The sequence below is a fragment of the Pseudopipra pipra genome, chromosome 2 (assembly GCF_036250125.1).
Source record: "Pseudopipra pipra isolate bDixPip1 chromosome 2, bDixPip1.hap1, whole genome shotgun sequence".
Taxonomy (NCBI): Eukaryota; Metazoa; Chordata; class Aves; order Passeriformes; family Pipridae; genus Pseudopipra; species Pseudopipra pipra.
The window spans coordinates 11690900-11716235 of NC_087550.1; the positions used below are offsets into that span (position 1 = coordinate 11690900).

Here is a 25336-nt window from a genome sequence, read left to right on the forward strand (position 1 = left end):
TTTAAATCTTCACGTAGAAGCCCAAGACCATCTTGAGTTTAACATCTCAGAATGGATAGTAGAACTTAACTCTGCTTAACTCTGCTCGTAATAAATAAAATGGGTGTAGTCTTAACTTCCTTTTTATTCTTTTTATATTGTTGATATGTTGAAATTGGAATCTTGCTGGGTTTTCATACTTGACACCTATCCATTGGGCTGCCCCTTTGTTTTTCTCTCCCTGTTCCAATTGTTGCATCACTGTGGATGTTTATTGACTGTCCCTGGGTCCAGTTGCTACTTCAGATCTGTCCCTCATGCTGAGTTTCCCAGATTCCTTAAAAGGAGTCTGAAGCTCCTACTCTCTGCCTCTTCCTTATATAAATAACAAGTCAATAACACAGTAATTATTTTAATAACCTAGACAATAACCAAATAAGAACCATTTATTTAAATGATGATAGAAACTTCCTAAGTAAACAGATTAATAAGAAGTTATTTTAGAGAAGAAGGAAGAAATATTATATAGTGAGTGCATTTATTATATATACATTTGTATATTTGTCACAAATTTCAATATACAACTTAAATTGCTTTGTAGAATTACAAACAATGTCAAACTCTCTGAATCTTATGCACCAGAAGCACACATTGTTATATAATAATGCTGTAAACCAAGAATACATTTCTTAGTAAAACAGATGATTAATTATGCATGTTAATTGTAGTTGAATAAACATGAATGCACTAAGCCAGACTGTTTTGATGAGCAGTTTCTTCGTTCATAGAGAATTTTTTCATAAGCAAACTTTTTTGTTTATTTAATAGTCATGGCCTGGTTGAGAAGGTTTGCATTTTCTAAGGCTATGTGACATATGGTGAGAAGTACCTTTATGAGGATGAGCCAGTGAGAATTAAAGTGTTCTGTGGCCTAAATGAGAGGAGTATTACAAAATCAGCATATGTAAACTAAAGCCAGGTAACTATACATTTGGACAAGTGGCATTATTCTTACATCTTTATGAAATGCATCCTTCAGCCTATCACAGAAGACTCGTGTGTCTGATAAATACTTTGGGTAAAAGTCATCTTTTTTTCTTCAAACTCATACCTGGAACACAGAAATCTGTTGGTCAGATAGGAAACTTCAGTAGCTCAGTTTCATGAATGAATTCTACTACTAATTGCTATAAAATAAACATTCCAGTGTAAGAATTCACAAAATGTGAAGGTATTTTAAAACAAAAGCAAGAAAAAAAACCTGCATGAATTTCATGCAGTATATGTACACTTGTATAATCCATAACCATCTGACAGGAATGGAAACTATTCAGACAAGGTAATATATATATTTATTTTGGGTTTTTTAGAAAGAGGAGTTTAGTGTCAGACTGGTACCCTTCTGTGATGACTTCTATTGAGATCTCTTCTTTATAATCTATGATTTGGGATTCAAGTCATACATGAGCTGTTTCAGCTTAATGAGTTACTGTGTCAGCTGAGATGCTGAAAAAGACCTTGAACCTACTCCAACTACAGCAAACATGAGCTAAAATACATTAGCTTAAATCTCCCAAACATTTTGATTTTACATGTGCTATGAACTAAAAGCTTGCATGGAGTAGGTTACTATGGATTAGCTGATATTTAGAAATATATTTTTCCAACATAAATTATGCTGGATAAACTTTCTGTGGCATAAATCGATTGCACCACTTGCATGTGGTGGTAATATCTGGCAGCAGGTCTTCACTGTATTGTCTTTTTTTCATGCAAATCAGGGGCAATGTATATGTGAAAAGAACATTTCTAAGGAGAATCCTGTATTGCCTGCTCCAAAACCCTTGCATGCCAAAACAAACCGTTGTGTTCATCTGCTTTCTGAAAGCAAGCGGAAGTCAAGAATTTGAGGTTTTAATATTAAAATGATATAATCACTGGTAATGTGAATGGCAATAAACTTCTGAGCACATAGAGTGCTGGTATAGATTAATAAAGATTAGGAGCTAAGGAGGTGCAAAGAAGTTGAATATTTCAATGGAAGTCTGAGTTGGAGTTGACCTGGATAGATTTTTGTATAAAAGTGAGAGGTTTTGTTAAACACATAAGCTTCAGCTAAGTTACGAGTTCTTTTCTAGAAAATACTCCCCATATAAAAGATCTTACTTCTTAATCTAACTGTCTTTTATTGTTGTATAAAAATTTCATCACTCTCACCTGAATAGAGACTAGCTAAAGGAATATTTCTCTGTAAGGAAGTAATGGGAGTAATCCATACTTCTCCACCAGCACGCGTGGCTGCTGGGTTGAGACTTTACTCCATCTTCAGTTGTGCCTACTATTACTACTTTCAGAAAAACAGATGTCTTCAAGGGACATGAGGTGCTGTGTGTGACTCCTTGCAAATGTGTAGAAAACACAACGCAAACACCACATTTCAGAGCATAATAGGTAGTGTACATGGTGAGGGGATCCTCTCATTGCTGTCAACCTTTCTAGCCTTTCTCCTGCTCTCAGGGTGTAGAATAGAGCCATGCTTGTATGTGACCCAGGTTGAGGTGTTATTTTAGCCCAAATTACATTGTTCTCAACATGGCAGCTCATATATTAAAACCTCTCTGGGTGAGATTTCTGGTGGTGGTTCTAATTGCTTTAGTACTTCTGAAGGAGAATTTTGAGCATCTGAGTTGAAGTATCCTTTTGTTATGCTGGAAGATCTGAGCTGACTGTAGAAGACGTAAGAATAAAATTAGGAAATGCTGCTTTTATGATCATAGTGTTTTTCCATGCTAGGTTTTGAAGATCCTGGTGTTAACAGAGAAGCTTCTTTTACAACTTCTTTTTGGTTTCAGCTTCCTGCAAGGACAGGTCATCCCATTTTGAGTTCATGCACAACTGTGGCAATGATTTTTGTATATGAAGTTCAGTGTTTTGTTTTGATCCACTGATCACAAAAAAAGAAACCCCAGGGAAATAGGGGAAGCTGCAGTCTCTACAGCAAGTCAGCCCATCCAGGAGGAAAGTCAGAAGCTAGGCTGAGAACGTCTTAGAGTACGATTGAGTTGGCCTGTGGAAAGAGAAATGCAGACAAGCCTCTCATCCCTCTTCGTGAACAACTGGTAGTTTTGAAGCTGTATCTCTTTCTCCCAGAGTCTTTCAGCTTCTAAAGGCCAAACCTCAAGCTGGAGGCAAGTCCCTTTCATAACTCTTTGGGTAAACTTTGGCCTTGGAGGAGGGAGACTGAAATCAGCCAATGCTCTGTGTGTGTGCCTGTCTAATATTGCACTTAAAAGTCTCTTTTGCACTTCCCCTCTCTTTCTGTTTGGCCGACTTGCAAAATGAGACTTTTGCCCCTTGAAATCACGATAACCAATGACCTTGGCTTTCCTGAAGGTCTTGTGCAGTTGATGGACATCGCTGTTGGCTGTGCCTGATGGGGGGATGACTTATGCTGTTGTGTGTCGTGGAATCCCACCTTACTTGGGAGTGGGGGTGCTGTGGTTGCCCTCAGGAAACAAGGAGATTTATGCAGGACATTAGTATTTAATTCCTTAGATAATAGGAACTGGAGAAGAAGGCAGAAATAAGGTGGTTTTCATCTTCATTACCCAGTCAGTAGCCCATCCAGCATTCTGCAGGTATCCAAGTTTGGATCCTCATTTTGTCTTCAGTATTTGTTTTCTTAGTTCTCGTGTTGAGATGGGAGAATTCCAGGAGACAGGAATTGGATTTAAATATGTTCAGAAAAGGAATGCACAGACAGGATAGAAAATAATTAGGTTGAATAATGCACTCTCCCACATGTTATGAAACCATGTGAAAGTATTTGGCTCACCAGGGCACAGAAATACTTGTAGAATTTGGGGCCGTGTTGGGAAAACTTTATATGTGTTCCTTCATGAGGAGGGAAAAACAACTATGCCCAGTTACAGTGTTCTTTTTAAGGAAGGTTCTCTTCTTCATGTGTTCCCTGAAACAACTGATTACAGTGGCTGAAGTAATGCATTTAAGTGTATTGCTGCAAGAGGTCTTTCACAAACCATGGATTCCTAAATTTGTCCCAGAGCTTTGTGAAACTTAAGAACGTTAGGAGAAAGGGAAACTTCATATCTTAGCAAGAGCAGGCTGGTGAGGCTTTTATCTGGCTTGAAGGCAGGAGGGAGCTGTTAGCAGGGTTAGTGGTTGGAAGAGTGTAGGGCCAGGAGGGATGGACTGGAATGGTGCTCAGCAATCCATGTGGGCTCTCTCTCCTCTACAGTAAGACTTACCTTTCATTCTGTTTCACTTTTAATTTTGAGAAAGATAGTTTTGCTTTTCAGATGTGATTGATCTCACTGGAGATGATAAAGATGATCTTCAGAGGGCAATTGCCTTGAGTTTGGAGGAATCAAACAGGGCATTCAGGGAGACTGGAATAACAGATGAGGAACAAGCCATTAGCAGGTAAACAACCAACTTATATAAAGCAGAAATTAAATTAAAGAGTTGGAGATTGGCCTGTATTGCTTTTTTTAAACTTTTTATTTAACAAAGAATAACTTGTTTACTTTCACTTGTGCTACTGATATGCCTGGCTTCAGGATGTTGCTTTAATGTATTGTATGTTCTACACTTGAAAATAGTCTATTATGTGTGGACTAGAATTTAATAGTATGTTTCATATGAATGTATATTTTTAAATTTTGAGGAAGTGGATGGAGATAGAGAATATATGGTCATATTTAAATAGGACCTAAACCCAGAAGTTTCTCTTGTGTATCAGGTAAAAAGCAATGAAAACAAAATTTAATTAAGAAGCTAATAAATACTTTGTCCTGTTTTTTGCAGTGTTTATTTTACAATAACATTTACTTACCTCTGTGCTAAGGCTGAGGTTGAGGGAGGGGGTGTTAATACTATGACTTGAGTATACTAAGAGCAGCTGCTCTATTTTAGCTGATTAAGTATGTTATTAACCTATTTAACAAATAAGATTTATAAGTTTTGAGTGAAGTTAACTTCTTGATTTAAAGTTTTATAAACTTTCTCAGTTTGGGTATGATGTGAACTTTGGATCAGATTTTATAACTTTTTGTACAGTGTATATTTTTGGTAATTTTTATAAAATTATGAAATATTTGGGACTTGAACTAAGCCTGGGTGTAGGGTTATGTGGGAGGGATGTTAGTTTTTTGTCTTTTTTCCATCCGTGACTGACTTTGGGAGGGATGTTGAGTTTTTCATTTGTGGCTAGACTTGTTGTAGGGGAAGCAGGCAATGATTTGACCCTTGTTAGGAGGTAAAGTACTGTCTCCTTGTAAAAGGCCAGTTTTATAAAAAAATAATTTAGATGGGGCGATTAACCACAATAATTCCTTTTCTGAGTTCACTCTATCTGAAAATTCCAACTCTGAGAATATGGATATTTTATTAGTTTATTTACATTACTTTACCTATAGTAATTTTCTTTTTCCATTTGAAAAATATACTAATTGTGAGAGTAAACATATCCTTCCTCCCCCCGTCTGTGATAAAAGCCATCTTGTTATATAAATTTAAGATAACATATTTTAGCAGGGAAAGGTAGGGTGAGATGGATTTATATTCTCATTAATAATTGGGAGAAGCGTCTAAGGATGGGTTTTTTTTTTCCTAAGACCTCAATATTTGTGTATATATGAGTGCTGTGGAAGTTCTGTCCAGCTCTGTTTCAGAGTTCAGCTTGTGCCTGTTCCTTTTTGAAGGACAGAATTGTCATAATTACAGAGTTATGATTTAGGCAGACACTCAGAAAGATGGACCTATTTCTGTATATGGACAATTTTCTCCCTTTTTTCTTTCCCCAAGCTTTGACTGCTTCTGCTGTGCTCACTTCTTGGGAGCCTTGAAGATTTAGGTTTTTTTCCCCTGAAGAATTTGATTTTCACTTCTCAAACTGAAAGTGTCTTTTGTGGTTTTTGGTCCTATCTGCTTAGGCCATAACTTAGTATTATAAATACTTTCCACTTAAATTACAGCGTATATTTTTCTGACTGCAGAAAATAACAAAGTATGCCATTTTTTCTGTATGTAAAAAGGCATGTAGACAATCTGTTCAGCTATATGCAGAGAAAATGTTGGTCTTTTGATGAAATAGAGTTGTGTATTTAAGGGCAAAATTGCACACAATAACATTTGCCAAATCAAGAGCTTGTTGCAGGCCATATCCCCCCCTTGGTACACTGTACCACATTTTCTATGCTTGCTGTAGTATTCTTTGGACCTGTTGCACAAATTCATTTCCCAAAGCCATACAAAAATAATCACTCAGAGACCCAGAGTATATCATGACGTAAGAAAGGGATTGGGACTTTTCTTGTGAATGGAGGCAGAGAAGAATAAGAATCTTGGAGATTTTGGCAGTAATATGGCAAGAAGCACCCTGACTTGATGGCAAATTATGTCAGTGTTGAACAAATACAGGAAGTTCAGAATTCTTGAATTCTTGATCTGAACTGTTCAATCAGTTTCCTTAAGGACAGAACTTCAGTCTGTTTTCATAAATAAAATTAAAAAAAATTACTTTGTAGTTAACACCCTACAGAAGAATGTTGGCATTCCAATAGAAAGCACAGTATCTTCGCAGGACTTCTCAAAACAAAAAGTAGAACACTGTGGTTGTAAACAAGTCAAGCTGCAGCCATTTACTTTTGATTTTCTAGATTAAAAAAGAAGCAGAAGTCAAATAGGAAGTCAATAATAAGCAAATTAAACTATGGAATTCTTTCATTTTTAAAAATGTAGGTTGTGTGCAAAATTAAATAGCCTTTGGTGTGGAGGATATTTTTTTTTTCCAAAGGTATTCATAGTGGTTTGGAACCTAACTTGCACAGATTTTGTTAGGGTTTCCAAGGGAGAATTAATGGAATTTCTTGACTTGTGTAATTAATGTTGTAATGCACGTAGAATTTGTGTTCCTGAATGTAATTGCTTTGTGCTACTTAATGAGGACAGATTTGATTACTATGTAGGTAGGAGAGGAGTGCAGCTGAAATGTCCAAGTGTCCAAGCTGAACATTTTGTACATGGCACGCTTAAAGTCTTTTACTCTTCCCTCTTTAAATCTCCCATGGAAATGAGCATGATCAGTGTATTTCCTAATACGAAAAAGTTTCTCCTGTTTATATTACTTTTTGTGGCTTGAAGGAGTCTGAGGCCAGCCAGATAGGGCTTCACTGGGGAAGCCAGGGAGATACGGCTGAAAGGAGGAATTAGCTGGCCTGTGTTGAGCCTGGGGTAGTATCCACATAAAAGTGAGAGCCCATGCTGTCAGTGCACAAGGATGGAATGTGCACAACCCGTAGGCTTTTTTTTTTTTTTTTTTCTTTTTAATCACGGTCACTGAAACTGCTGAGGACTCTGCACTGTGGTTTTTGTGTGTAGATCCAAGGTGAGCCTAGGAGGGTTGTAGAGTCAGGGGTATTCCTGCATGTCCAGCTGTAGGACAGTCACAGTACAAAGACCTTTCCTTGTTCTTTTAGCTGAGTAACCCAACAGAGTGGGGTTTCCTGCAGCATGTTGCGTGGGATTCCTCAGAGTGGTCTGACTGAACCTTTGTGCCGTGGACTCGCTTTGCCCGAGGGCTGTTGCTTTGTCTGGTGAGCCCTGTGCAGCTCTCCAAAGCTGCTTGGCTATGCCCAGCTTGTTACAGAGAGAAATAAAACACTGCTTTCGAGTCGAATGCCAAGCCTGGCATTAACTAAGCCCTCGCTACAGCATTTCCCTCCCAACACGATTCCAGCACTCGGAGGTTGGGGAGCCCTGGGTCCTGTGAGGCCGGAGAGATGCCAAACCCTGCACGTCGCTTATGGCTGCGGGCTGGCAGCTGCTGCTGTTGTCCCCAAGGGTCCCAAAGTCGGGGTTCAGCTCTGTCATCAGAATTGCTAAATCCTTGTGCTAACTCTCTGGAAGGATGCTCATTTTGTTCAGAGCTGTGCGTAAGATTCCTTATCCAGGTAGTCTCCCTGTTTGAATGTAATACAGTGAGCATTATAGTATAAGAGATACTCACTATGGTAAATACATTCATTTATGTAACTTCTGAGCTGATCATTAGGTTCCTATTTACTATGCTCGCTACACTTTATTTCACTTTTTACTTTTTATTTCATTGCATCACAGCTTTAATGAAAATGAATTTGGCACGTAGAATGTGCAGCTATTCCATGTGCTCTCTGAGGATAGATAACCTTAATAGTAAAATTAAGGAAAAAATATCATGAAGCTTTGAGAATCCAATGCTGTATTTGATACATGGAAACAGATTTGAGGTGGAGCTAGAGATAAGGAAATCCTTTACCTGCTAAAGAAACACAAAATCAAGGAAGAAATTTTAGTAGGTAATTGAGCTGATGAATGGTAATACCCTTGGGATCAGCGAACTGTTTCAGTTTTAGAATACTTATTTTTTTGACAATCTTGAAATATCTTGAAATACTCTTGAGGTTGGGGATGGGGGGAAGGAAGTTTGATTGTTTCCCTGAAACACAAGTAGTGTGGAGTAGGTATTGTAGTCCTGTTACAACATCATTCTAAATTTATTCCAGTCTGTCAATCTTCCTGTCAGTTTTAAAGGTCCCTTCAATTTATTTTAAACAAGATGTTTAGTAATTCTACCTGCATGGGAAAGTATTTGAACTACATATGTATGACTTTTTTTTTGATTGATTTTTAATGTCCCCATTGAATAACTTTTGCTCTCAAAGCAGAGATACACTGGTCATCTAAAACTTTTAAAGAATTGTATTGGTGAGAAGAGATATAAATTTAACTGGTTTTTTTTACATTTTGAGGTTTGCTTGTGAGATAACATTATTGTAAATGACTTTGAGAATCATCAACTATTGAAGAGTTCCATCCCTGAGCATTATTTGAAGAGGTGTCAGAGCAGAAGGTCTTAGAGGATTATAAGCCTGTCCTTTCAGTGCTGTTAACAAAGTTATATGTCAAAAAATAAATGTTAGAAATTGATTAATCCTTAGGAAATTGCCAGTTTTAGGTTTTTCCTGAGATACATTGGTACAAAAGTGGTATTTGCACTAAACAGTCTCTCAAATTCAGAATGCTTCTTTTATTCTATTTTATTTCAAAATAAGTAGCAATAAGAATTAGTACGTCCCCCAGAGCAGTTACCTGCAGTAAATTTGTATGGTGCTTTGTAGTTCTTGCTAACATACCTTTTCTTTCTTTGACAGGAACATAGCTTGAAACAGAAATGTAGATAGGAAACTGAGGGATTACATTGCGTGTGTGTCCTTGTTTCTTTTTTTTTTTCCCCCTACACTGTTCAAACATTGTCCTTAAGGAACTCCATTTGCAAAGCAGACTAAACCTGCTTTTCTTTGGTGTTTACTGAGTCTAGAACTGAAGGGGTGCAATCCTTCACACTGCTCAGACTGTCATACAGCTCCTGGAATTCTGTGCCTGGCAAATGCAGCAGCTGGAGAGTAGCTCAGCCTGTTTTATGACAGTTGGACTGGATGGCTGGGGACAGTGACCACTATGTCAGTAGTGCACATGCCAGGCAGCTCTGCTTATGAGTTAGAGCCACTGTTACATGACCTGAATATATCCATGTCCATCTTTCTATTTAGAATATGCCTACCACAAATTACCCTTAAGGTGTGCTTTGTCACCACACTAAGCATATGTGCTGATACAGAAATATTGTGTTGAGTGAAGCTTAAGAGTTTCACACCCATCAGATCTTACTGCCATGTGAAATATGGATATTCAGCATAAATCACTTAGGAACAGTTTCCTGCAAAGAGTGTGGTCATTGAAGCATACAGTTAACTTGTTGGGTGGCATTTTGAAAAATGGGGGGGAGATGTCTTTCCATGGCTCATAAAGTAATTGCTTGCTATGTAAAGTGATTAACACAGTTGCATAAGTTGCAAAAATGGAAACTAAGAAACTGCTTTCATTTTTGAAAGTTGCCTAGCCAGCTTTGGCTTCCTGTCAGTAAAAGAAAGATTGGTGACTTTGTGCTTTGCATAGCGATAAAAGCGTTTGTAGATGAAAGCACTACACTATTAGTGCTGCCTAAAATTTGTCCATCCTGTTGGAATCTGGTTCTTAAATAATTGATGACTTGCAGACATGGCACTTGTATCTTGAGCTCTCACAGGAGATTCATGCACTCACTGATACCATTTTGCAAAAGGTAATGGAAATACTGTAACATAGATAAAAGTAAAATAGCATCTTACTTTTAAAGACATATTATTGTATATAAGTTTAAAACCAGGCTCAGCAACAATAAGTGAATGATGTTATTAACATGTCTGTATTAGTAGTTGAAGGTATTTTAGTATATGGTAGGTTTTTTGGGATTTGTGCTGGTTTTTGCTTTTTTCTCACATTTTTCCCTCCCTTCTGTTCCCAAAGAGTTCTAGAAGCCAGTATTGCAGAAAATAAAGCAAGTTTAAAGAGGACACATCCCGAGGTATGGAGTGACTCTCCAAACCCTTATGATCGGAAGCGGCAAGACAACTGTCCAGTAGGATTAAAGAATGTTGGCAACACGTGCTGGTTTAGTGCTGTCATTCAGGTAAGCACCCCCCTCAATTAGCTGTGTGTACCCTTCATTGTATCTGTTGTGAGGTGAGTTAGCTTATTTTATGTGAATAACTTAAAATATCTGTTTTTCCTGGGAAGTTTAGGCCACTGCATGAGATGTTTTTGAGCATTACTTATTTATTGCATCCCTTAACGTGTTCATCCATAAGTCTGATTGAAGTGTAGAAAGTACTGGTAGCATAACTAAGTGAAGCTTCAAAATGTTTCTCATTAAGAAGTTGTAGAAGACAAGGAGTTGAGTCTCTGAAGATCCTGGGCGTCTGCAGCTCATACTGACATCAGTGACAATTGTGGATGCCTAAAAACATGTGAAAATTGGATTACAGATGAGGATCCGACTTTTTATATTAAAAGGAGCGCATGCAAATGTCTGAAAGGGGGTGGCTGACAATGGAGGTAGGTGGAGGAAATGAGACACCCTCAGTCATAGAGTGCTTACTAGAATAGCTGCAAGGGGATGGATAGCTGGGTAGGGTAAAAGAAGGAACAACTGATAAAGAAGGAAACCTGAAAAAGAGGAAAGAGAAGGTCTGATACAGCTGCAGGTTTTGGTTTGGGTTGTTTTACCTAATACAGCCAATGTGTGTGTCTGTTTTTGTGTATATGTAGCTTAATTAAAATCTTTTGTTTTTTAAGATAGCTTTTTTGTTTTTTAAGATAGGGTAAATAGGGAAATAAGTACAGATACTGCAACTTGTCTAGTGAAAACTAATGTTCTTATATCAATAGTTCATGTACGTAAACTTTATGAATCCATCTTTTAGGAGATTTTCTTTTAGAAGTGATTGCTAAATCTATATATGTTTTTGTAAATAATCTGCAGATCTACTGAAAAGTACTCCAGTGCACAGAAAACTGTATGTGAAACTGTAATACAATAGGGGGAATTTATTTTTAGCGTACAAGAAGTGAGTTTGGCATATTGTAACTTTTCGTAGTCTGACATTTTGAGAGGAAGCAAATAAAATATTTAATACCCATTTTTAACAAATTACTGTCAGGCTGATGCACTTTTACATAAACTAATACTGTTGCTTTCATACTGATGGCTGTTGTACTTCAGGCTGAGTCCATTTAGATCAATGTTCTGCTTAGCAATTTCCACAAATGGATATGTACAGAGGAGCACAGTTTGCATGATACTGCTCTGGTAAAACACTCCTGAGCCTCCAACTAATTTCACCTTGGAGGAGTTTATTAACCCTTTGCAATTTGTTCAGTAAAATCCCAGTGGGCCTCTCTTGTACGTACTTGTCTTCCTTGAACCTTGCCAACTTCTTGCACCCACAGGGTCCTTTGAGTAGGATTTCCATAGTTGTGCTCCGTATTGCATGAAGAGCTGCCATGGTTTTGTTTGTTTTTTGAACCTGATTCCCACTAACTTTGTCTGGTGGCCTCCATGTCTCCTAGTGGAGAGTTTAGAAGTTGATTGCTGTTACAGTTCTGTGGGCTGCTGTCCTGCTCTCTTTTAACACCTTTATTTCCAGGCTGGCTGCTGAATTGCAGCCTGTAGAGAATCTGTTCTAACCTCTCATCCAGTTTGTTGCTGTTCTCTGGATCTTTCCTGCTCTAGTAGCGTTTTAGCTGGGGAACCAGGAAAGTTCTTAAGGTGTGAGTGGACTATGAATTTGAGGTGGTATGATGGACAGATACAGGCTCTTCAGGAAAGACAAGTAAGGACAACAAGGAAAAGTGTTTGTTTCCTCATGAAGGAATAGCTCAAATGTGCGTGATACTTGTGTGGGACAAAGATGACAGTTTAAGATAAGAGTTTGTGGATCAGGTTCAGAGGAGAGGCTGGTAAAGGTACCACCTTGATTAGTCTATTACAGACTACCCTCCTCAGGATGAGGATGTGGACAAAGCCTTCTTTAGAGGCAAAGAAGTCTGGATTACTGTAGTTCCCCTGGGGAGCTTTAATAAGCATCCTGAGTCTTGCTGGGTCCACCATAACAGCACACAATTAAACCAGATTTCTGGAGAGTATTAGGGACAACTTCTTGGCATGAGCACTGGTGGGCCAACTGGTGGGGTGATGCACAGCTGAATCTGCTGTGGGAAAACTGGAGATGTAGTAATGTGGATACTCTTGACTGCAATGACCATGAAATAGTAGAGTTCAAGATCCTGATGGGAGCAAGGAAGGAGTAGCAGACCCTGGATTTCAGGAGAGCAGACTTTGTCTTCTTCAGGAAGTTGGTTTCTGGGATTCCATAGCAGGCAGCTCGGAAGAGCAGATTTGCTCAGGAAGGCTGAGAGCATCCCCTGATTGCCAGAAGGGTCCATTTTGCTCTCAGGGAGCTCATGGCCAAGCCCCAGTGCAAGCAGGTGGTGTGCTGGATCTGGAAGCAGAAATGGGCTACTGAGGAGGAGATTGGAAATGCTGTCCAGGCATGCAGGGATTGGTGTTAGGAAAGTGGAAGTTATCTTAGAGTTGATGCCTCAAAGGATGTCTAGGGTAACAAGAAAAGGTTCTTGATGGTATGCTGATCATAGAAAGCCAAGCAAGGAGAACATGGTTCTGCTACTGAATAGAGGAGGTGAGGTACTCAGTGCCTTGCTTGGCCTTAGTCTTCACCAGTGAAGTCTCCAAGACCATTGTGCATAGTTGGGAGAACTCTGATCAAGGGTTAAGGATTTGAGTCAGAGATTACTTGAGGAAACTTCACCCATAATAAGTCCAGGACCCACTGAGCTACATCCAGTGGTGCTGAGAGAAAGTGGGGAAAAGTCTTAGGAGAGCAACTCTCTCATGTCTGAGAGGTCATGGAGAATCAAAGATGTTTCTGATTAACTGGAGCCAGGCTTTTTACAGCAGTGCATATTGTGTGGATGAGAGGCAATGCAAGTGACTGAGATAAGAAAGATTCAGCCTGGATATAAGGCATGTTTTTCCATGAGGACTGGCAGGCAGTGGTGGTTGCCCAGAGAGGCTGTTGCAGGGTCTGTCAAACCTTGAAGGCTTTTAAGATGCCTGAAAAAAAGCCCTGAGTAGCCTGGTCTGATCTCCCAGGTGACCTCCTGTGAGGTCAGGCAGGAGGCTTGACAAGAGGCTTCCATCGTTCTCTTTTGACTTGAATTACCTTATGATTATATAGTCATGTTTTCTGTTCCATTCTGTCTTCTTAATTATTTTATTCTGCTTTTAACTGTTATTCTACTTCATGTGTGGAACTGATACTTTCATGGAACGATCTGCCATAAATTCCAAGTTTTGAATAACGCTAGTTAGCACATCATTTTCTGTAAATTCTAGGGTTACTTTGCACCACCTACCTCACTGTACACTTATCAGTGTTGAATTTGGCTTTCTTGTTATCAGTCTTATACGACCCGTCTGTCAGTTCATCTTTGCCAGCTCTTGTTTTTACAACACTGTGTATTTCTGTACTGAGCAAACGTGGTCAAAACTTCCTCTCCTTTCTAGATCACTTCTGAATTTTGCTTACCAGTGCAGTCTTGGTGAATGTGCACTAACCTCCCCTCAGGCTGGAACAGATGCCCTTTTTTTCTTTTGGAAGGCACATAAGTTGGATTAGTATTATCTGTGTACTGTTTGACTTCTTTGAGGTTTTTGGTTTTGTTTGTGGTGGCTCTTTTTGTTTTGTTTGTTTGTTTTGGTTTCTTAATGGGAAGGATTTACTTACTTGCAGGTTACCTGTATTTAATGCTGTAGATAATGAAATGGAAAGACTTCTTTATTTGTTCTATGACTTCCCCTCCCACTGAGGTTTTTCTGTTCTTAGGCCTCTTTCCTTTCAGCATCTAGTAATCTAACTGGTGTTTGAATTTTCTGTTTTCCTAGAGATCTTTTTGTGTTTCCCTTGATCATCTCTCTTTCTTTCTTTATTCCGTCACATGCATAGCTCTTTTTGCAATAGCAGAAACATTGTCTTAGTGTTAATAAAAAGAAACATATTATTTCCATAAAGATCTCCATGGACCTAATACGACTTGGTGTTTTACTTTCTCTGTTGTGCAGTCAGATTTTACATTCCATAGTAGTCCCAAATCTCAAGATGACTGATTTTATGTGTATGTGTGTTTCTGTGAAAGACATTTATACACAGGAAACTGCAAATGTTTAAATAAATGTTTTCATGGAAACTTGAATTTTTAAGTCATGAACCACAGAGATAAGAACAGAGGCCAGAGAATGTAAAAACCTATGCTAGACCTATGATCTCATGTTATTTATACCCAGCCTGCAACTTTATACCTTGAAAACAGATTATAAAGAGCTAGTGCTTATGGTCACGAGCCATACTATGTGAAAGTATGTGGTGCCTGGAATTATGATGGTTTGATCCTAAAAGATAGTGAAATGTCTGGATTTACATCTATGGGATATAATTGAAGTAAACCATTGAAAGATTTATAACTTCAGTTGGTTGAAAAATTAGGTTATTAATATTGTCTATCAGCCAGGAAGATTTATGTTTCAAACAACCATCCCAGGAAATTTAATGCATGTTAATTTAGAACATTAGCTAATACCATATTTATTTATCCACAGGGCAGATTGATTACTTGGGTTTCATTGACTATGTAGGAGTACTTTCTTGCTTTCATTGGGAGTCTTTTGAAACCTGACACATCACATAGGTCAACAATATCTAAATGTTAACTACTGTCAGTCACAATGATATATTGTGTAATATAACCTAAAACTAAATTGCAAAGAAAGAAAAATCTTCCTTCTATTTAAGGGGTGCTTGTTAAGGGAAAAAAAAGATTTTGACATTTTGACAGTTTCCTTATACAGTGAAGGTTGTTTTCTATAGTCACCAATTAATTGACTTAGTCAAATTCAGTCATAAATGGTTTGTTGCATTTGCTTTACAAGCATGAAATTCCTTAATAGACGTTTGCAGTGAGTGACAGCAAGCCCTAACAAGATTCAAACATTGCTGGAAATACTGCTTTTTAACCTGTATTTATTTGTGCCATAGAGTAATTTACATATGTGGAAGTCATCCTCTTCTGCAGAGGAACCAGAGAGTCTCTCTTCAGAGAGCTCCAAAACAAAGTTTTGCTTTCAACAGTTATATTCAGTGTTACTAGAATGAACAGGAATATTTTTTCCACAGTGTAACTTCTAAAAATCTGCCCTGCTGTTGAAGACTATTGACTTGATAATAACTTGTATTTAAAATTGAGTCCCCAAGACAATATGTCAAAACAAAACTGTATTAAAGGGTGCTTGTTTCTTCCTTACTGACCAAGAAATGAATCAAGTTCCTCAATGAGTTTTCTTCCTCCTCTTGAACTTGTAATAAACCTGTGTTTTTGACAGGAGTTCACCCGTGCATGCTTTTGCTATAAAAGTTAATGTAACTAAACAGTAGAAGGGCCCAAAGGACCCCTAAATCTTAAGGTTTTATAATATTTCTAGAAGGTTGTTTGTGTGTTGTTTGTTGTTTTTTTTTTTTTAATTTTAATTCTGATTATTGTAACTGCATATGTCTGCTCTTGAAATAGAACTTCAGATACCAAGTTCTTTAAAGAAACAAACCACAAATGTAGCTCTGTTTTTACTTTTTTCGCAGTAGATTTTAGTGGCTCCCTTGTGAAAAGGTAACTTCACGGTTTTTCTTGGCTATAAGAGTTTATAGTCTGAAAATGGCTTATAAATAATACATGTATGGAGCCTGTGAAGCAGCTCCTTTGTGTCATGCTGAGCACGAGTTAAGCGTTTGCAGGACACGGGATGTAGAAGGTGGGTAAGTCACAGGACACGGATGTGCTGTTGGAATCATGTCTTAGGCTTGCTGCCTGTACAAGTTGTCTCCCAGATGTTTTGCTTTAAGACATTGCACAATACTAACTTTCTCTTTTGGAGTCCCAAACCAGGGTTTTGGTTGTGTGTGAGAAATAATGCAGGGCTTGCTCCTTGATAAAGGTGTCACGGGAAATGCCGAGTAGTTGGTTGTTTAGTGAATGTTATCCACTCAGTGTGCCAAGACAGATTTTTGATGGAAGGAAGAAAGTGTGTGGGGAATCAATGAAAATTGTACTGTTACTGTTGCTCTGTTTCCCCTCCCCCAGTCCCATGCCTAAAGCACTAAGTGCAGTGTTTTCCTGGGTCTCATGACTTCCAGAGGGCCTATCTGGACTGTAGCCATTCCCTTTACCAAATGAGGTATCCCAACAGGACAGCTGGGGTTTGGCATCTCCACACTCTTTTCTCTGGGATTCTGTCAGGGTCTGGTTAGTCATCCAAAAATGAGACTTTTTTTTCTTCCACAAAAGTACATAGCTTGCAGAACAAAGAATCAACAAACTAGTGTCTTACAAATCTCCATGGTTGCCCTTTGACTTTCATTTTCAAGGTCCCTACCACTGCTTCCAGCATTTTAGTCTGTTGCACTGTGTTTGGGAACAACCTTCTTGCTTTCCTGATGTCAATATATGTGGGGTTAGGATCTCCCTCTAGTTCTGGGAAGAAGTAAGGCAGTTTGATGGGTGAGAATCAAGCAAGTATTTTCTTCCCAGCTGGTGGCTCAGCTATTGTTCTTACCATCTTTGAAGCAGCCTCCCACAAGTATCTAACTTTTACATTAGTTTATGTTTCTTATTTGTCATGATGAATGGAAAGGATTGTGATGGATGATGTGGGAATGCATTAATACCAAAAATCCTAAGATTACATAATAAAATTTGCATATATACATATATATATACACACACACATACACACTGTACATGACTCCCTTGCTTCCCTGGGCATAAACTGGAAGGTTGCATATTGAAAACATCCAGTGCTCAACCTCTGGGTTTGAATGGTCATTGATGGAATATTTTCTTTCCACTGTTTTCACTGTGGAATAGCCTGGGGTGGGTGTTGGTGGGGGATACATGATATAAACTGTTCTGTCGAGTTTCATGGGCAGAGGAATAATAATGTTGGAAATCTAGTTTCTTGCTTCCTATCCCTTTGTCACTCCCTCTGTTTCCCTGTAAAGATTGACTTGTCGCTTCCAAGTTCAGTCATCCTATAATATTTACCTACAGGATATTCCTTTTACTGCTTTTTTTTTCTTCTGTGGTCCTCAGTTCCCTCAGGTTGCTTGTGTGATTTTCAAACTTTTAGCTTATATTTAGTGATACCTAGTGTTGCAGAAGTTTCTGTTGTGAGGGTTTGGAAAGCTTTATTGGATGATGGCTTTAGCTTTGACTCATAAATAGGTGCTCATTTAAGTAAAATAAAGGATACAGGATAAGTATTTGGTTGCAGTCCTATGTGCAGTTCCTAGATGTAGAAGGGCATTGCATTGTTTAGGTGTGTTGTTGAAGTTTATATCACATATTTCATCTATGCAAGAAGTTAAAAATTGTAACCATGTAGGGAAATGTTGGCTGTTATTTTATGTCCTAACAGATTTGGTTTTTTTTGCTTTGACCCATGTAATAGAGGAGTGGTTGAATGGCATTTTTTAGTATGTGCCAAGACACAAGCATAAAGTGAATTCTTCTGGACACATATCATACTTAGCTGTCTTCTGAATTGCAGTAATGTTCTGAGTTAGTTGCTATAAACAAGTAAATGTTCTCTAAATGCAGGCTGGTAATACCATGGTGAGATGTTTGTTTAAAGTGTTGACTTAACCCAAGTCTGCTAGCAGTCTTAAGTTAGTTTGACTTTCTAGATCAAACAGTATGCAAGCTGTTTTCCATCTTCTTCCATGTTGCACCTCAGCCTTTTGGGAACGCAAAACACGACCGCTTAAAACTGCTTTTTATACCTTGGTTATCAGCAGTTTGGAATGCTGATTGGTTGTCTGTTTATAAATAAAACTGTCCTTTTAGGGGTACTTTCCAAAGCTTTGGAGATATGAGATGGAATCTCTCTGACTTTGAAATAGCTGAATGTTTCACTGATTGCTACCACTGTACATGTGGGGTTGTTCTGCTGAAGTTCAGCCATGAGACTGTTGTATCTGTCTGTAGGAGTTTTTGTTTCAGAGAGGCAGAGAGAAAAAACCCCTCTTCCTATGTTTTTGCAGTGAAGTTTGAACAGGAACCTGCTCAAATCCCAGCTTCAAAGCTACTTTCCTCACTTCCCTTCTGTCTTCCTTATATGCAGTTTTCTAAAGAATGCCAGAAAGGCTTTGGACTGTGCCAAAACCTCAGTATATGTAAAGAAGTGCTATCATGAATATGTTTTGGGTTACTTTCAAATTTTCTTAATGCCTGTCATTAGTCTCTATTCTGGAAACAGGATTTACCACTTAACAGGAATAAGACACACACAAGTGGAGTAGAAGGCAGCCCTGGTGTGAGTTGTAAGGAGAAGCAGGGCAGGCAGTAAACAGCCACTTCATGGACTTTGTTGTGAGAAAAGTAAGTTCAAGAATATAAACCAAAAGGGAAAAGGTAGATTAATAAATAGAAAAAGTGGGGAAGGCCTTAAGGGGAGAGAGAAGTGATTCTACCAAATTTGAGTCATAGAATGGCCTGGGTTGGAAGGGACCTTAAAGATCGTCTAGGTTGCTCCAGCCAACCTGGCCTTAAACACTTTCAGGGATGGGGCAGCCACAGCTTCTCTGGGCAACCTGTGTCAGTGCCTCACAGTAAAGAACTTTTTCCTAACTTCTAATCTAAACCCACCCTCTTTCAGTTTGAAGCCATTCCCCCTTGTCCTGTCACTCCAGGCCCTTGTAAACAGTCTCCTTTCATCTTTCCTGTAGGCTCCCTTCAGGCACTGGAAGGCCACAGTTAGGTCACCCTGAAGACATCTTTTTTCTAGGCTGAACAGTTCCAGTTCTCTCAGGATGTAGGGATATAGAGTCCAAACGACTTGAAAGTGGGAGAGAATGAGACTTAGTTGGCCACTTTTTTTCAATGTGGAGCTTTGGACACTAATATTCAATTTGAGGCATTTCTTTGATATAGATTATTACCATGAATAAAAAGTTAACTCCAATAATGCCCAATCTACCTCACTAAAACTAGCTCTATATACCATAAACGACTGAAATTGTTTATAAAGTGAGGTGAGAACATAAATCTCATTTGTCATGTTGGCAGAGGCAAACTATTCCAAATAATATATTTTGACATAGAGCCCTATTTTTGCTTTTTATTTTTAGGACTTAATTAAGGTTGCTCTCTGCTTGCTATACAGAATGAAGGTACTAGAATATGGTCTAGAGTAAATGTCAAATTAGAAATGCCTAAAATGTCCCAGATGACTAAACAAGGCAAATGGGTGTTGTGATGTGTTAATGCATAGGTAAGCTTTCAAATTAAACAAGATCATGTTTTAGCTAAATGCCAGTACCTGAAGGAATTCATTTAGGAGCTCTGTAGGAATGCAGACTTCTCTTTTTCCCTGCCAAAGCGTAGCTTTTCAAGCTCTCTTAGTAATATATATTTAGTTTTTGGTTTTCTTCCTTCTGTCCTTTCTTCCTTCTGTCCTTCCAAGCTTAACCTTTGTGAATTGAATGGGAAGGTGTCTGTGTTCATGGTATTATGAACTTAAGGTTTTCATGTAAACTTGTATAAAGGTGATCCCTATTAAAAATTCTCTAGTTCTTGTGCAAAATTTTTTGCCTTTTTTTTTTTCTCGTTCCCAATGCTGGGAAGAAAAAAACAAAATATTTTTGTCAGTTTGTTGGTGAAACAGCTGTTTTTAGTGCCCTGTGCCTACAGGATGTGCAAGAATCCATCACAGAGCCTCTGTGAAGCTTTCTGCAGCAGCTTGGTAGGTCATCTTTTATCTAGACTCAGAAGTACTGTTCTCCTACTCTCTGAGTATTGTTGGTGTCAGTAAATTTACTAATTTAGGACTCTGCCAGTGGCTTTTAATGACCTGTGCTGCATGCTAAGCTTTTATGGATTTAATATGCTGACTAATTTATATCCTTGCACCGTTAATGCAGCATCACAGTTCTTGAATTAATCCTTCACTCAGGCAATCGAAATTCTGCCAAGGTCCTTATGTTTCATAATCCTAGACTTGAAGGGGGGAAAAGGGATAAGCAGGGTGTTTTAGGTGAGACCAAGACAACTTATATTCAGAAATTGCATCTGGGCTCTATGTAGGTTAACACTACTCAGAAAAGTGAAGGGTTTAGTATCTTACAATCTTGAAGCTACAACTCTGCCTGGTTCTCTCTGGCATGATAGAAAATACATCTACATCATCACCTATAGCAGGGGACAGCCACAGTATGTCTGTTGTCATTCAGCATTGTTAATGTGAATGACCTAAACTGACATTGGATTTCTGTTGTTGTTTATTCTCACTTTTCTTTTACTATCTTGTTCCCCTCCCCCAAACTGACATATTAGGAGGGAGGTATTCTAAAAAAATCTATTGATTTTCATGGTAATTTGAATTGATATCACTTACCTCAGCCTTAGCTTGGTGAAGTTTCCAGATGACAACTTTTAAATGGGTGTAAATACACTTGGGGATGTGGGGGGGGGAACAAATCCACAAACCCACCTTTTATAGTATTCTCCTTGCATGCATAAATTCTGCATGCTTTGGTAAATTGTAAACAGATCAAGGCCAGTAGATCTGAAGTATCCACCTTTTAGATCCAGCCTGTTTTCTCCTGCTGGGACCCCGTGACAGTTTCTGTAGCTGAAACCAAACAGGTGAGAGGTGAAGTGCTGCTCCATGTAAAGTGTTTGGAAGGACAAAAGATGGCTCAGCAAACTGGAAATTCTTTTGCCTTGGCTGTTTCTGAAGCACTGGGGTGGTTGGCCATGGGAGGTCTCCTTTACAACTCTTTATCACAGGAAGAACTGTAAGTTCCTCACTGAGGTACTTTGGGCACAGAAATTGGTTGGTCTCAGGCACTTGTTTACCCTTACACTGGGGAATTATCTTTTTCTTAGTGGAAGTGTCCTGAAGTTGATTTAATTCAGTATAGAAGAGCTATGGCACTGTCCTTAGCATTAGTGCTGTTGGTAGTAGATTAACTGGAATAGTTCTGCTGCATCTCTATACAGCCATGCACAGAGTGAGCTGTTCTGGAGAGAAGTTTAATAACTAAATATCTTGCATAAGAAATTTGAAGTAGAACAAAGCTGAAGAAGAAAAGAGCGTGTTGGACAATCCTCTTAATTACTCTCAGCAGACTGCACAAATAGGTTTGTTCAGGTTAGTAAAAAAGCACAGAGTTATGTGTTCAGTTTAGAGTTCTGGATTAAAGAAATAGAGTTTTTGGGAAAAACTTACAGATTGAATGCTGGGCAAAAATGCTAAACTCAAGTACAGTTTTCTTTACATAATTTGTGTATTTGCGTTATGACATTGGCCTGCTCAGCTGCTTGGCATTTTGATGGCACTTGGATTAGTCATGGAGAAAATTCAGCCTTTGGACATTGTATTTCAGCAGCTGGTTTATTTTGTATGTAAGACATTGCTATGTTTTGCTTGATGAAGAGCCCACCAGTGGAATGCTGTTACATCATGAGATATAACTTCAATTAGTATCAGCTTCTAGAATGACACTTCAATTAAATATTAACATTTTCTCTGCTTTGAGTAAGTAAACAAAGGACTCTGTTTTAATCTCCCTTCTCTGCAACGATAGATAAAAGGGGAACGTGTATTTGGAACAGCAAAACAAAAAAAAGTTTGACTACTCAATTATCTGCTTTGTTTTAGCAAGTTCAGAAACTGGTTTTTGGTTGATGTTTTTCATTTTCTTTTTTTAAAATTATTTTTAAATCTAAAAAATTAGGGAAGATATCTCTAGGCTTTCCATTTTGCTGGGGATGCTGTGTACTGTGGGGTGTGGAAAAAGGTTAAACTCTGTACAGGCTCTTTACAAGGGAAGTCAGGAACATGGGACCTTTTCAAGAACTTATTTGTTTTCCTTCCCCCATGTTCTGAAGTATTAGGATAAATGCAGAGCCTCTTCACAGTTTGAGTTTCACTTTCTTGGCACTGAGGGATTGAAATCCCATTAAGCCTGTTGTGTTTAAGTGACTTAAGTCTTTACTTGTGTGTAGGACAAGTTGCAGGATCAAAATCTATTCCTGGAGTAGGCAAGCTCTGCTTTTTCAAAATAAATAGCTAATAAGCGATGGGGTGGGGAAAGAGTTAGTTATAGATTGTAAAACAAACAGGTATGAATAGGAGGGGAAATCTTTCCCATGCTGCTCTGATGAGCATGAGCATGTTTAAAATACTTCAGACCTTTTCTGCTACCCTGTCTTCATCAAAATGCTGTTCTGTTGTAATGAAGTGAATTTTAATTAAGATGCTTTCTGTCTGTACAGAAAAGCAGTCATGCAGCTACAAAAGTGGTCAGGACTCCGGTTCTCAGCCACTGCTTTGGGCTTTTATTCTTTTGCAACCCAGAGTTGTCTCGTTCTTGTACTCTCTTGGCTCCAGGCTCTGTGTTACACTGTGGAGTTCTTTGTGGGTGTGCCTGTAGACACCTGTTTTCATGTTGTAGTGTCTGTAAAATGGGAATATTATCACTTCTTTACTGCAGAGGTGTACAACCCAATTTCCTTATTCAAATGTACATCCCTCAGGTCCTGTAATACTGGGAGGAGTGGACAGAATGCAGAAAGTACAGCTAATTGCAAGTGGAATTAAGTTGCATATACAGAGGTATATTCTCTCTGCAGTGAGGAGGTAGATGATAGAGGGCCTACAAGATCAATTTTAGATGGCTAAACAAACTTTCATTTCCATTTTAAAGCTGATAGTTATAAAATTAAATTCTTGTTGTAAAAAGTAACTTGCCTACCATTTAAAACTACGATACCATTTATGTGATTAAGTGCAAAGAATTTTTTTTATTATGCTATTTTCTTGGCAAAAATAATTGTCTTCTGATGAAAATAAGTCTAGCAAAGTTAAGTGAAATAATCTACCTTCTGAAATGAAACTTTAGCATTGCATAAGTTTAACACTTCATTTCTTTTGCTTATTTGGAAGAACTTTGTATTGTTTGTAGAAGTGCTTAAAGGTTTTCTTAATTTTTTCTTTTCAGTCATTATTTAACCTACTGGAGTTTCGAAGACTAGTTTTGAATTTCAATCCTCCCGCAAATGCTCAAGACTTGCCCCGAAACCAAAAGGTAAAATGAGAAGCTGACTTCCCCTCGTGGCTAAGGGCATTTCTCTCTCGTACCTGAATTTTGCACTGTTCTCTAGCTCAAATTAACATGGATTTTAGAGGTGCCAGTTAGCAGTCCTCTGAGCTTCCTGTTTGTGGATCTTACATAAATGATGTCAGCCTCATGATAGAGTGCAGGTCAGGGTGTGGGGAGAGGCAGAGCACTTCTCTTGTGAATGTAGCTTGTCTTAGCAAACACTTGATTCCAGTTCCTTCACCCTCATGATGTGAGATTAAGCTTTCTATTAGCTTGTCTCTTCTAACCTCTTCATGAGGTAATTGTAAGCATAAATTTTCTCATGTGTATTCTGGTACTCTTGTAGGATTGAGGAGGGGAGGGCCTTGGCTCAGGTTTCTTCTGACTTCAGACTAGCAAGGGGGAATGGTCATGGACTGATCACAGACCAGTTTTTCCTCCTTCATGGACACCCTCTGAGGAGAGATACATGGGAACCCCTTGGTTTCCATGCTACAAATTGGAAAGGTAGAGATGGGAAAAAGAAGTGGCTGTAGGAAGTGTGAAGACATGTGGTACCATTATTTTTAACAGTGGCTTACAAGGCAGTGAATTTTTGCGTATCCAGAAATTAGAAACATAGAATGGCTTAGGTTGAAAGGAACCTTAAAGATGATTCAGTTACAGCACCTGTGCCATGGCCAGGAACACCATCCACTAGACCAGGTTGCTCAGAGCTGCATCCAGCCTGGGCCTGGCCTTGAACACTTCCAGGGATGGGGCATCCACAAGTTCTCTGGGCAACCTGTTCCAGTGCCTCACCACCCTCACCATAAATTAGACTATTGCCTGTTGCCTCTTTTTTTCAGATTTAAGAAAGGGAGTGCGTTATCTGCCTGTTCTTAGTTGTTTGTCACTTCAGGCTTGACTGGAATGTTCAGTAGCAAAACTAAGAGCTGTAATTAGAGAAGCAAAGGAAAAGAGACAGTGTCCATTTTCTAAACTTCTGAGTATGTACCCTGGAAGGGAAGTTGAATGTTCAGTCAGAACTATGTAATTTTTCCCGTGTCTGGTTCCCTTCCTCCTCCCCCACATTCAAATCACTTCTTTTTGGGTAGGAAAGCATGTTTGCATTATGTCATGAGATGGAAAATACATGTTGGAAAATACAACATGGTTAGTGCTGGGAACACGGCACAAGGTGGGGATGGTGCAGTGTATTCTAGTAAGAAAGATAAGTCATGCTTTACCAAAGAGTTGTACTGTTTTTTTTTTATTTATTTTTAGATTGACCTTCTGCATAGTATTTAATTATTCATCCTATAATTTGTTTTAGTAATGTCTTCCAGTACTCAGAGTTCTTTACCTTCAGTTTTCAGGGTGTAAAAAGCAGTTGGCATCTAAGAGGTGGTATGAAATAGCTAGTAACAAGCTGTTGTCTTGAAAAACATCTTGCCCAAGCATTGACACTTGCAGCTGAATGCCTTTAGCAATTCCAAAGTGCTATTTTTTAGAAATTCTGACCTTGACGGACAGTATTAAGCCTGTGTGAAAAGGTTTGACACCAGGAGAGGATATGGATTTGTGCAGAAACCTTGCTTTCTGCAGGCCTGCTAGTAGGAATCTCTGGCAGTAGTTTGTGTCCTCTCCTTTGTTAACTTAAATTCCAGGATGAAATATCATATTAATTGGTGTACTCATTTGTCTTA

At 38.6% G+C, this 25336-nt stretch overlaps 1 protein-coding gene across 3 annotated transcripts in view; it reads left to right on the forward strand.

Moving 5' to 3' along the window:
- USP25 (ubiquitin specific peptidase 25) overlaps positions 1-25336 on the forward strand; it is an 89167-nt gene that overhangs the window by 26438 nt on the left and 37393 nt on the right. For 2 of the 3 annotated variants that reach the window (XM_064643984.1, XM_064643983.1), the window contains 3 exons: positions 4299-4422; positions 10387-10549; positions 23547-23633. In XM_064643984.1, the coding sequence (XP_064500054.1) occupies positions 4299-4422; positions 10387-10549; positions 23547-23633 (374 nt within the window). Of the gene's footprint in view, positions 1-4298; positions 4423-10386; positions 10550-10839; positions 10975-23546; positions 23634-25336 lie in introns of those variants that run through there. The other variant, XM_064643985.1, reaches the window with a different exon arrangement.